The sequence below is a fragment of the Hemicordylus capensis genome, chromosome 5 (assembly GCF_027244095.1).
Source record: "Hemicordylus capensis ecotype Gifberg chromosome 5, rHemCap1.1.pri, whole genome shotgun sequence".
NCBI classification, from domain to species: Eukaryota; Metazoa; Chordata; class Lepidosauria; order Squamata; family Cordylidae; genus Hemicordylus; species Hemicordylus capensis.
In genome coordinates, this window is record NC_069661.1 from 217,950,528 (window position 1) to 217,964,489 (window position 13,962).

General features: G+C 45.7%; 1 protein-coding gene across 2 annotated transcripts in view; it reads left to right on the forward strand.

Moving 5' to 3' along the window:
- Positions 1–9,237, forward strand: part of SOX10 (SRY-box transcription factor 10) — a 32,095-nt gene extending 22,858 nt beyond the window's left edge. Inside the window, exons 3-5 of one of the 2 annotated variants that reach the window (XM_053258040.1) lie at positions 5,143–5,408; positions 6,631–6,687; positions 7,979–9,237. In XM_053258040.1, the coding sequence (XP_053114015.1) occupies positions 5,143–5,408; positions 6,631–6,687; positions 7,979–8,079 (424 nt within the window). In that variant the 3' untranslated portion in view covers positions 8,080–9,237. Of the gene's footprint in view, positions 1–5,142; positions 5,409–6,630 lie in introns of both variants that reach the window. The other variant, XM_053258039.1, reaches the window with a different exon arrangement.
- Positions 9,238–13,962: the final 4,725 nt, after the last annotated feature.

The following is a 13,962-nucleotide window of genomic DNA, read 5'->3' on the forward strand; positions in this document are numbered from 1 at the left end:
GATATAATGTAATATGGTGCCATATCAACTGTTAATTGCATAAATGAACAAGTACTGAGTGGGGGTGGGTGGGTGGGCTGTCTGCCTGCCCAGTGTAGGTATGTCTGTTGTCTGCAGTGCATAGGTTGGGTTGGTTCACCCAAGAAAAAACAACATGAATTCTTGTCTTTCAGAGTCCCCCCACCTCTCCTCTCTCTACACACCCCACCCCGTGTTTCATTTTATCCTGCTGGTCCTTGAGCTCTGTAATTTGGGGGGTTATTTTTCCTAATAATAGGCCAGACAAAAATGGATGGTGGTGAAGGGAGGATGGTGGCCTAGCCTGGGGGAGGAAAAAGAGGTCCAGTGAAGAGTGGGAATGTGCCGTCAAACGGAGCCCCATTTGCAGGCTGACATGCAAACTCCTGAGTCAAGTATGGAAGATGAAGACATCCTGACAACTCCACATTCCCTTATGCCTAGGGTGGCCATGTCCCCTGGAATTTAGCGTAGCCCCCGGATTTTGGCTCCTCCACCCGGCTGCTAAATTCCACTTGGATTTACATGGATTTCAGATGTGCTGCCCGGATTGCCCGGATTTTACTCTGGATCCGATCACATGGGAGGGCAGAGAAGGAGAGGAAAGTATTCAAATCTGTCAAATAAATAAAATGCAAAATAGTTGCCACATAATTTGCATGATATGCTAATTAGGCCACCCGGATTTGGGAAACTTTGATATTACTTATGCCTACAGCATGCTTTCGTTTATCTGGCTTTAAGGGTAGAGATGGGCAGTTTTAGAGCTCACGCCTGGCTGGAAACCCTGTTTCCAACCCCCATTTGTTTGGAGCTACAGTGTGACACAGTGATAAGTGTAGAGGGCACTGCCCAGGCTTCAGAACTCCCTGCGCTGAGAGACCCATTTGGCCCCTTCCTTGTTCATGTTCCGCTACAAAGTTCTTTTCATTCCAGGAGGTCTTTCGCCTGACCATGTTTTGCAGCTGTTGCTGACTCCCCTTATTGGTGACTCAAACTTGGGTGCCCAGATGTTGCTGGACCAGAGCTCCCATCATCCCCTGCCGCAATGGCCAACAACATCTGGGCACCTGAGAAGCCCTGCCTGGCTGAGTTTCCCCGCCCCTCTGTGTTTTTATGCTGTGACAGTTTGCTCTATTGCATCAATTTATTTTTAGTGTTTGTTTTACAGCTTGTGGTAAGCTGCTGTAGGCATTAAGTCTGGTATGGAAAGGTGGGGAGTAAATATTTTAAATAATCAATCAATCAATCAATCAATCAGGCACTCTTTATTGTTATTAGGTTTGTCAATTGATTAAAAAATGTCAGTTGACTAACCACTTGTATTTTAAGTGATTAATCAATGAACCAATCAATCAGTTACATGTAAAGAAATGCACATATCACCAAAACTTCAAAATAAATGCCCTTTTGAGCTATGAAACAGATACTGCATCAGGGAGCAGTAGAGACGGCTATAAACACCTCCACATATCCTGTTTCTACGGTATCTTTTTATGCATTTTAACTGGAAGTTTCTTTGAGAGCCAATCTTGGCTGAAAAGCATGTTTAAATATAATAAGTAATCAATTAGAAAATGGAGAAAGTGCATAATCCCTTACCATTTGATAAACATGAGCAACCAGTTAACCAAGCAAAGAGGCGTCTTTTAAAAGTGGTGATTCTCTTTATTTAGCAGGGAGAGAGCAACTGGCCCTATCCAACCCCAGCACAGCATCCCTCCAGTGGCTGTTGCTGGTGTCAACCTTATGTTTCTTTTTAGACTGTGAGCCCTTTGGGGACAGGGCACCATCTTATTTATGTATTTATTTTCTATGTAAACCACTTTGAGAACTTTGGTTGAAGAGCGATATATAAATATCCATAGTAGCAGCAGCTCATATGTAGAAGGGAAGGTCTTCTCTTTGATTTGAATAACATGCCTGAACAATAAGCAAATACTGTATGCCATTTACTTCCAGTTCCACCAGTTAGATAGATACTTTATTTACGGCCAATGGCCAAAACAAGTTCCACCAGTTAAAATTGGACCTTACCGACTAATTAACGAAAGTTTTAGTGTATCCTGATTGATTGATTAAGTGCCGTCAAGTCGGTGTCGACTCTTTACGACCACATAGATAGATTCTCTCTAGGATGATCTGTCTTCAACATGGCCTTTAAGGTCTTTCAGTGGTGCATTCATAATCATAATCGAGTCCATCCACCTTGCTACTGGTCATCCTCTTCTCTTTCCTTCAACTTTCCCCAGCATTATGGACTGCTCAAGGGAGCTGGGTCTTCGCATAATGTGTCCGAAGTATGATAGTTTGAGCCTGGTCATTTGTGCCTTGAGTGAAAATTCTGGATTGATTTGTTCTGTGATCCATTTGTTTGTTTTCAAGGCTGCCCATGGTATCCTCACAAGTCTTCTCCAGCACCAAAGTTCAAAAGCATCAATGCTTTTTCTATCTTGCTTCTTCAAGGTCCAGCTTTCGCATCCATAGAATGTCACGGGGAAAACCATTGTCCGAACTATTCTAATCTTTGTAGGTGTAGACATTTCAAGGCATCTAAATATCCTTTCCAAGGTCTTCATTGCAACCCTACCAAGTGCTAGTCTGTGCTGTATTCCTTGACTGCTGGATCCTACCAACTGATTAATCTACCAACTAAACCAGTTAGAGTTTGCAGCCCTAACAATCATTACTTCACATATCTCAAAGCTGAGCTTGATATTCAAAGCCAATTCCAGGACTAAAGTCCTGGGCTGTCAGACTCAATTTATACTGCTAGCATATGGAACTACTGCTGTCATATATATCCTTGGTCCCACTTGATATGAAGCTGGTCCCTCTAGCTCACTTTTATCTACTCTGACTGGCAGCAGGTCTCTGGAATTCCAGACAGGTGTCTTTCCCAGTTCTGTCTGGAAATACCAGTTATTGAACCTAAGACTTTCTATCTGCAAAGCAGATGCTCTGCTGCTACTGAGCTACAGCCCCTTGCCAAAACTCTAGGCTTTTTTTTTAACACCCAGCTAAGATGTGTAAATAGTAGTGGAGTAGGATGCTTGAAATGTAAACATGTCGAGGCATTTGGCTAGCGGTTTTGGGAAATGGCTCCCTTTACGCTTTTCCTGGTTTTCACCATGCCAAAACACCCCTGCCCTCTCTTTTTCTTTACAGGTTGCCTTTGGTGTGGTGGGAACGGCCAAAACAACTTGGAGAGCCATTTCACAAAAAAGGATTGCCACACTGAACTTCTTCTGGGGAGCTGTGGGGAGACAGGGAGGAGAGAGGGGACTAGAGAGGGAGGGAGGGGGCCCATATTTCAGGCAGCTATCTGCTCTGTTATTTGCATTTTTGAATGAAGCCTTGTATTCCAGACTATGAGAGCGAAGCTACATGTAGTGGTAAGCACAGGGAGTGATAAAAGCCCACTCCTTCTTCACAGGCTTCCTGCTGGTTTACCAGGCGGAGCCTTTCCCCTTTTTGAGATGAAAGGCTGACTTTTTATTAGATACCCAATAAAAATTTTATTGATCTAGTCCCACACTCTGACAACTATGACTGCTAGAATCTCTCTCTCTCTCTCTCTCTCTCTCTCAACAAAAGGTTAGAATATGGGCATGTTAATATGCTCTCTGGGCATTAAGTGGAAAGCCTGGAATCTGGGTAATACAAGCAATATGGCTGCCCTACTATAGTAGTCTTCACCCTGGAAGTCATATGGGAAACACCTATATCGGGCAGCAGCGATATAGGAAGGTGCTGAAAGGCATAATCTCACACTGGTAAACCCCTCCTGTATTCTACCAAAGACAACCACAGGGCTCTGTGGTCACCAGGAGTCAACACCGACTCCAGGGCACAACTTTACTTTACTTTAAGGAGACAATGTATGCAGAGGAGGTGTGGGCATCTTTGTCTTTAGGAGCTACTCTGCTCTACAGACAGGGATGGAGGGGTTGGAAGTGCACAACATAGCCCCCTACATGGGTGTTCAGTCTCCATGATATCAGCAACACCCAGCAGTAAGGGTTTCATGAGTTACGGCATACCTACACTTAGAACTTGACAGGCCTTACATAAGATGCTTGCAGAGATCTCTCTCTGTTTTAACATATTTTCAAAATAAGTTTATATTCCTTATGAGTGAAACTGGTGACAATGTTGTTGTTTTTAAAAACCACATCTTGATTACAATTCAGCAAGGTTGCCAGGGGGCTAATAAAAATTACTTCATGAGCCTGATGAGGCAAATGGGCTACCAATTAACTATCTCTGACACAGAGCAAAAAAGGGCATGGGGGAAGTTGTGGGGTGCTCTTTATGAGAAAGGATGGAGGGAAAGGAGTTAGTCGAATGCAAAACGGTATGGGGATTTTGTCCAGCCCATTTCTAATGTGATGGCCAGCAAGCTCCTGTCTTAACTGGAGAAAACTCCTAATGCCACAGGAGTGAACTTACATTTCTATAGTGCCTTTCATCCAGTTCTACAGGGCTGTGCTATGTTTTTAATTACTCCCAAAAAGCAGTGTCTGTTAAACAGTGTCTTATAAAGCAGTGCCTGTTCAATGCAGTGGAAATTGAGGCCAGAACAGAGAGACCCTAAAGCTTCTGCTACATTTGGGTTATTAATGAGACATTCCAAATGTCATGGCTCCTGAAACCACACAGAACAAAATAAAGAGCATTCCAAATAGCCATGGAATATGCCACATTGCTCTGCAGAACCCCATAGAACACATTAAAACTCAGTACAGAAACATGTACCACAAAATTGATAGAATCCCATAAAAGAAAGCACATGACAAGCCCATTCATACCACTGATTTATACATGGCTGAGATGACTGATTCACTGAGAATAGAATTATTTTCTGGACTCAAAAAAGTTGGCTAATCCTATACTCAGTAGTTTCGTAAACTGACCACTGCAGAACAGCTTCTGAAAGCACGAAAAAGCAATCAGCTTTCAGAACGTCATCTTTGCCCCTTCTCTTTCTGATGCAATGCTGATGATGTGAGATGGTCCCTGGACAGCTTCCATGTCATTTGATGTGGCACTGAGGTTTTGCAGTTCCGGTTTTAACAAACCTATCACCCACTTGTTCCCAACTCTCTCTGCTCTCTCTTTAAGATTGTTGAACGAAAGTGATAAGCGACCCTTCATTGAAGAAGCGGAACGGCTGCGGATGCAGCACAAGAAGGACCACCCTGATTACAAGTACCAGCCACGTCGGCGGAAAAATGGCAAGGCTGCCCAGGGTGAAAATGATAGCCAAGCTGATGGGGAAGCTGGTGGCGCTGCTGCGATCCAGGCCCACTATAAAAATGCCCACTTGGACCACAGGCACCCTGGGGAAGGATCACCCCTGTCTGATGGGCACCCTGAACATTCCTCAGGTTAGTCTCATGATTGTAGCTGAACCAACAGCTGCATCCTCAACTCCCTGGAGTGATTCATCCGAGTTGTCTGGTAAGCCAGCAGCAATCTGAGGGGCAGCCCTTCCATGAGGCAAAGTGAGATGGTTGACTCAAGCAGCAGATTATTGGGACACCCCCGTGAGGCAATAAGATGTTCTCCTGTCCCCACTTTTAAAAGTGGAGGGGGGCAGGGAAGAGGGCAAGGAGACTGTGCATAAGGGACCGCTGTTTGGTGTCCTCTCTCAGTTGCACAAAGGTCTTGAGCCACCATTGAGCTAAATGGTCAATGGCCTCATGAAAGCCACCGTTTCTTGGCCTGGCATGAGTTCAGTGTTTAGTTATGAACATTGGTGTTCATAAGGTGCCCAGGTGAGCTTGGCAACATAGCTCATAGTTTGGAACCTGGAACCAGCTCAGAGTTTGCAACTCCATTGCCAAAGACCAAAACATGTAAAACACCCAGCTACCATCTAATGGCACAGCGGGGAAGTAACTTGACTAGCAAGCCAGAGGTTGAATCCCCACTGGTATGTTTCCCAGACTATGGGAAATACCTATATCAGGCAGCAGTTATATAGGAAGATGCTGAAAGGCATCATCTCATACTGCGCAGGAGATGGCAGTGGTTAAACCCCTCCTGTATTCTACCAAAGACAACCACAGGGCTCTGTAGTCGACACCAACTTGATGGCACAACTTTTACCATCTTTTACCCCGCCCTCCCAATTGCCACCATCTTTATTTTTGCCCCTTCAATGGAGGTATGACTTTAGTAGGTCTATGTGGTCCAGGGAAAAACGTTGTCCAAGGTGCTCTGCTGCTATTAGTATGCTTCCCTGCTATGAGAGCTGGACTTGTGGTAGTGAGCATGACTTGTCCCCTTAGCTAAGCTGGGTCTGCCCTGATTGCATATGAATGGGAGACTAAGTGTGAACACTGTAAGATATTTCCCTCAGGGGATGGAGCCGCTCTGGGAGGAGCAGAAGGTTCCACGTTCCCTCTCTGGCTTCTCCAAGAGAGGGCTGAGAGAGATTGCTGCCTGCAACCTTGGAGAAGCCGCTGCCAGTCTGTGAAGACAATACTGAGCTAAATAGACCAATGGTCTGACTCAGTATATAGCAGCTTCCTATGTTCCTATGTTGGGTGAGGTAGTAATTCACATTTCCTCTTCATTTCCTCCCATGTTGTTTTCACCTCACAGGTCAGAGCCATGGACCCCCCACCCCACCGACCACTCCAAAGACAGAACTGCAGTCGGGTAAGGCTGACTCCAAGCGGGAGGGGCGTTCCCTGGGGGAAGGTGGAAAGCCTCACATTGACTTTGGCAATGTGGATATCGGGGAGATCAGCCACGAAGTGATGTCCAACATGGAGCCCTTCGACGTCAACGAGTTTGACCAATACCTGCCGCCGAATGGACACGCTGCTCACCCAGGCCATGTCGGGGGCTATGCCACAGCTGCTGGCTATGGCCTTGGGAGTGCCCTGGCTGCAGCCAGCGGACACTCAGCCTGGATCTCCAAGCAGCATGGCGTCTCTTTGTCCGCTGCCACGTCCTCAGTGGTAGACTCCAAGGCACAAGTGAAAACAGAGGGCTCTGCTCCAGGGGGCCACTATTCTGATCAGCCCTCCACTTCCCAGATAGCATACACATCCCTCAGTCTGCCCCACTATGGCTCAGCTTTCCCCTCTATATCCAGGCCCCAATTTGACTATCCCGACCACCAGCCCTCGGGACCCTATTACAGCCACTCCAGTCAGGCTTCTGGCCTCTACTCGGCCTTCTCATATATGGGGCCCTCCCAACGTCCCCTGTACACTGCCATCTCTGATCCGGCACCTTCAGTGCCACAGTCCCATAGCCCCACACACTGGGAGCAGCCTGTGTATACAACCCTCTCAAGACCCTAGGGAATGGGGAGCAGTGACCAAAGCAGCAGCGGAAAGGCTCCGAAGAATCAGCCCCAGAAGACGAGCCTCCGAGTCCCGAGGTCATTCGGTGTAATCCAGTCGCCAGAACCCACTGAATATCCGGGCGTGTCTATCTTGACCACAGTTTTCGAGGGCTCACCTGGCTGGAGGAAGGTTCCCACCCCCAATACTCCCAATTCCTGATTGGCTTCCAAGATCCCGTAGGCCTTCTAGATGAGGACGATTCTAGGCATGGAGCGCATAGTCATGGCAGGTGGTTTGTTGGGCAGATCAAGGACTGAAGGGAAAAAAAAAACCCTATCTAATTGAGAGATAATCCCCTCCCTTCTCTTCCCCTCCCTCAAGCTGTCCAGACCATCATCCTGATGGCTTGGAAGGAAAACACTGGCCATAACTTTGCCACTTGCTGTGGGTGAAGCATGGCTTGTCAGGCATCCTGGTGGATATGTGACAAGAGGTGACATAGAGGGGTGCAGCTGATGTGGACAGTACTGTAGGATGTTCCTGCTTCCGAGTCGCACATGCATGAATCTTATTCCCCACTGGAAGACCAGCCTATGCTTGCTTTTCCTGATGATATTTGACACCTGCATCCTACCTTCCCTTATCCATTCCAGCACTTCTCTGCTGCCTGGCTCTCTTAAGACTTAACTACACAGTACGTTGGACTCAGGAACTGCATTATACGTTCTGGCCGCCTTTGCATCACAGCATGTAAACCTCTGCGTACATGTTGGTCCTTTGGACCATACAAGGCAAAGGAGACTGAATCTTTCTTTGTTGTTATGAACATTTTGTATGGCTAGTTTCTTTCCAACACTTCCTGGTCCCCTCCTAAACTCCCCCAGCTATCCTTCTAATACTCGAGGAGATACCCTGCCAAAGCCAGTGCTTTTCCTTTTGGCATGCTGTTGAGTGTGTGTGAGTGACATGAGTGTAGAGGGGGTGAGGGAAGGCAGGCAGTGTGATCCCTGTGCTTGCTTAAATAAGAAGAGCCAAGATCTTTTCCATCTGACCATTGTTAAGATGGCATATTCTTCTCACTCGTGCAAAGACAGCACAAGGCATTTGAGGGCTTGAAGCCAAAGATCCCAATGGCACTCCTAAGGATGGTAAAATATAATCAACTAAATAATTGACAATTTGCTGCCTATTCATCTCACCCTACCAAAGGGTCAGGCCAGCCATCCTCACACGTTTGTAATTATTAGCAGCTGGGTTCTAACTTTGCCACGATGAGGAGGACACTTCTATTGCGTATGATGTTGAATGGGCTTTAAAATAAGCCATGCAAAATTTAAATAAGCTGCCCTTCTCTTTTGAGGTTTCAAAGTGGAGGAAATAGCTCTAACCACACTGATGTTTGCTGCCTTCTTTTCCCTGGCCTTGGTGAAGGTTTGCTTGTCGCTGCAGCTTCAAATCAGGCATTGCTCCCAGTGCCATGGAGTAGGTTACATTGAAGGCTGCCATGATTTTGACCGTGATGGGATGAACAACTCCCCACCGAGGCAACAGTTGCTATGCAAGTGCATGAGGACAGGCCCACTGTTGGCCACAGTATACACTGCAATACATGCGGTTCTAATCCCAACCTCTTTGGACTGAGATGCCTGAGGCTAACCCGTCCAACGTTAGGAATTTATATATGCTTGCCTCTATTTTCAGCTATGGATGATTATCTCTTCTCCATGGTACTTGAAAAGAACATGTAGTATGCCTGTACCCCTTGTATGCATGTAATCTATTAACTGCTCTGCATCCTTATTTATGCAAATAGACCATCCCTTCCTTCCCTCCCAAACTCCACAGTCCTGTGTTGTCCTAGCACCATTAACTTTGCATCAAATGTATGGAATAATAAACTTAAAAGGTTTCAGCTGTGTGTGTCAATTGCTCTTTCCTCTTTTTTTCCTTTCTCTCTCACACACACACTCACACACTCACTTCCCAAGAGAAAGGGCAAAGAATTATTGCTACCCTACACATACTCTCACACGTACTTCTTCTGTACCCATTGTTGAAAGGACACAAAAAGAACATAAGGATTATCTTGCTGGATAAGGTCAACCTAGTTAAGCTCTCTGGGCACAACTGTCTCCAGCTACAGACAGTAAAGGCAGCTGGGAAGTTCAAAATACAATAGTGATGATAGCCATCCTGTGTCTCTGGTAATTGCCTCTGAATGTGGAGGTACCATTTTTAGTTATCATGAATAATCTCTCTCTCTGCAAGTTCTTTGATTCTTTTTAAAAAGGCATTCATGCTCGTGGCTATCACCTTTTGCAGCAAGGAGTTCTGTGAGATAATTATGCATTGCATTAATAATGACTTGTTTTTTGTGATCCTAAGGTGAAGGTCTGTGAGATAATTGTGCATTGCATTAATAATGACCTATTTTTGTGACCTTAATGCTAATCAACTCCACTGGATAACCACAAATAGTATTTTGAGAAATCACCATCACCACCGCCCATTTACTCTTTTCATGCCATTCAGAAGTTGGGACAAGCAGACTCCGTGATTCTACCTCTTTCAATGTGTAAACCTATTAAGACTGAATCTTAAACAAAAGAGGATGTTCCACTACCTCCTAAACACCTCTACAAGATCGCTTAGGGCAACAATATTATTAGTTCTTTTCTCCAAACCCTTTCCATTCCAAACCATTTATATTTTTTTTAATTTTTGTTTCAGGCATCCATGCTATCCTTGGATAGCTTCTGATTTTTAAGCTGGCCTGTCACAAAGCAGTCAGGAGGAGCTAGGAGACGGTTCCCATAGGCTACCCACCCTCATCAGTTATAGGGCACTTCAGCAAGTATTCCAAGAAGATGAACAGATGACAGATCCTTTCTTCACTTTGAAATATGTCCCTACAAGACCAAGGATAGCACGAGAAAAAAAGAATATGTAACTAGAGGTCGCCTAGGAATTAGAAAATATCACATTTTGCTTAGCAGAGCACACTCTTTGCTCATTTTGTGTGTGGGCATATGCAAGGAATGCAGTGAGCGAGTGGGTTATGCATTTGGCCTGACCTTATCCCTACTGACTTCAATGGGAATCTTTGGCTCTGATCCTATAGAAAAGCTTTTCAGTGCAAATGCTTTAAATGCCCAGCCAAAGGAACTGATTCAGGCCATGTCTTCACCAAGGCACCAGAAGCCATTTAAACAAGTCTGAGAACGTAACCTGCCTCAGTTAAGTGCTCACAACTGTGTCTGAGGGTGAACAGGATAGCAAGGCGATAAGTCAAGAAACAGTAAGGTCCATATGCAAAGAATTGCTCTTGGCTCTCTCACTACAAAATTCAGTACAGTCTTAGAGTAGGGTCCACACATGCAACTCCTTAGAGGTGGCAAATGAACTTAAGGCCCTGCTTAATTCCAGGTTGGCAGCCATTGCTTTATCCACGGCTCCCCTCAATGTAGCTAAGAATCTTGTAAGGATGTGCTCAAAATGTGATACGGCGTCCGAATCGCAGGCACATCCCTTTAAAAATGAGGGCTTTAACATAGAGGGGAGCAGGCCCATACCTGCTGCTGCTCCTCCGATCGCCACCATTGCCATAATCCTGGTGCTCCCCCCAGCTATGCCCGCACGCTGGCGGGGCATCTCCAAGCTGCCCCTGCGTGACACCAGCATGCAGGGGCAGCTGGTGACAGTGCATGGGGATAGCTGGGGAGAGCACCAGGATTACAGCAATCACAGCGATTGGAGGAGGTATGGACCTGATCCCCTCCACTTTAAAGGGGCTGTGTAAGCCTGCAATTCAGACACTGAATCACATTTTGGCACATCCTAGGATCTTGTGACATCTGAAAGACGAACAGATTCATGGACCAGAACCTACTTCATCAGATAAAACAGGCTCTAGCCCACAAATGTTTGCTTGCTTAAGTGCCATCAAGTTGGTGTCGACTCTTAGTGACCACATAGATAGATTCTCTCCAGGATGATCTGTCTTCAATTTGGCCTTTAAGGTCTCTTAGTGATGCAATCATTGCTTGAATGCTTTGTATTGAATGCAGTGGTGCATTCAATGCTATAGCAGCATTCCAGTGCCCCACAATAAATCTGTTAGTCTTTAAAATGACACAAGACTAGGGCTGCCAACTATAACGGAAGTGATTTCTGGATATTTGTCTTCCCTAATATTTTTGCCAGTGTTTTTCATAGTGTCAAGCTGTTAAAATATCCAGGATTGCTTTCACCTGGAGATGGATGCCAATTCCTGTAGACTGCTGGTCAATCCTGGAGGGTTGGCAATCAATCTTTGTTGCTTTTGCTGCAACAGATGAATGTGGCTATCCATCTGGAATATGTTCCTTGAATATGTGGGTAAAAGCAGGGACATAGCAAGCCAAGAGGATGTGACCACATGGTAAGTAATTATGAAAACATGCCCTCAGATAAGCCAAGGGAACGATCAACCATCCATGGCAGAGAAAACCAAAAATTGATGGGGGAAACCATTTTAACCACTGGGTGGGATTGATTTATTATGTATTTCAAAGATTGGTTTCTTGCCCCTCCAGTACAATACTGCTTGGAGTGGCCCACAGACAATAAAACTAATAAAACAATATAAAATTTATAAAACCCAATTAAAAACAAGACCCAGTTAAAAGACCATTTACAAATTAAAAACCTAGAAACAGACAAAATACAAAAGCTAAAATACCTCACTAAAAAAGATAGGGCCTTTAAATGGTTCTTTAAAACTTTGAGGGAGGGAACGAGGCAAAGCTTGTCTAGGAGGGTATTTGAAAGCCAAGGGACCACAGTAAAAAAGGCCCTGTCTCTGACCACCGCCGACCAGATCTCAGATGATAGCAATAGACTGGGGGGGATAGCTGGGTTGTTCCAAAGCCTGTTTTTTTGCAGTAGCTTTAGGGGCACGTCACTGAGATCTTAAGTTAGAGGAATACATGCCAAATGGCAGATTTCTGTAGCTAAAGGGCACAGGGATAAAGGGCATAAGGGACAAAGCAAAACAGGCCAAGGAGTTTCTTCCAGAGCAATTCAAGTGGTCCCCACACTTCCCGAGGAAGGCTGGTGGGGAAGGGGAGTGGTGGCACAGTCACTGACTGGCAGGAGTTTGTGCCAACAACTAACGCTTCTGCCCTTACAGCAAAAGCAGGCTCCGGCACCCACCAGCTTCCACACTGGACACAAAGGGGATGCACATTCCTTTTGCAGTCTGGTGGAAGATGGCCTAGAGTCCCTAGCTATCCCTTTAATTGTATCTGATAGAGATGCAAGGCTTGGGCTTGCTGGCGGGGGGATGGGGGGAGCATTAAAACAAAGAGGCTTTAAAAAAAAAAAAGAGGACCAAGAAAACGACTCCCGCGCTCCATTGCAGATGCCAAAATGATCACACAAAGGCACATTTCATTACTGAAATTTCATCACGCCAACGTGATTAAACGCCAGAGGGAGGGGGGAGGGCAAGGAGACTTGTAGGCTATAACTCTGGGATTAACCTTTTATTGGCAAGGTTGCTGCGAGCCAACAACACATTGCTTGTGGTTTTAAGGCTTGCTCCTGCTGACAGCTGGTTATCACTTCCTTTTATTTGCCATTTCTCGAAATTGCCTCCAAAACCACTCCTGTAGTGTTGTTTTTAAATCACTGTCCCTATCTCTGCATTTCGTTTGCGCATAGGAAGCAATTATCAGTGGGTTGAATGTTGCAAGGCAGAATGAAGGCTGTTGGCCCTTGAGGTCTTCAACATCCATTCCAAGTTCACCTTACCAAGTGAGGCTCAGGGCTTCATGGCAATCACAGAGCTTTCCCACACTGGGTCTTGAGGTTAATTCATTAATCCCCCATTTGCTAAGCAGGGTTTGCCTTGATTTGCATTTGGATGGGTGACTATACATGAATACTGATCTAAGATATTCCCCCTAGGAGATGGGGCTGGAGCTCAGTGGTAGAACATCTGCTTGCATGCAGAAGCTTCCAGGTTCAATCCCTAGCATCTCCAAGTAGGACTGGGAGAGACTCCTGCCTGAAACCATGGAGAGCTGCTGCCAGCCTGTGTAGGCAATACAGAGCTAGATGGACCAATGGTCTGACTAGGTATAAGGCAGCTTCCTATGCTCTATAGCAGGCCTGCACAACTTAGGCCCTCACCCCAGCTGTTTTTGGACTGCACCTCCCATAATCCCCAGCTACAGTGGCCAATAGCCAGAGATTATGGGGACTGCAGGCCAACATCTGCAGGAGGGCTGAAGTTGAGCAGCCCTGCATGGGATGAGAAAACGATACTGCTCCTGGAGGCTGATGGACTGGTTTCCAAAATGCCCTGGAAGATTTGTCAGCTGCATTCACTGGCCTTTTGATCTCTAGCCTAGTTGATTGACATGATGACTTTTGACATAATTGCTTGTTGGTGCCCTCACTGAATGCAGCAAGCCAGGCTTCTCCTTGGCTCACTGAGGAACTCTAATGAAATTGGAAGGGAGGAATCTTGAGCACAAAGTGGCAGAAGATTTGCTCCAAATCTGACCAAATACAGCTGTGAGCCCATTTGAAGGCTCAGTCTTATCAAAATAAAAAAATAACGTGCTTCGGAGCCTGGCTTAGATGGCACTAT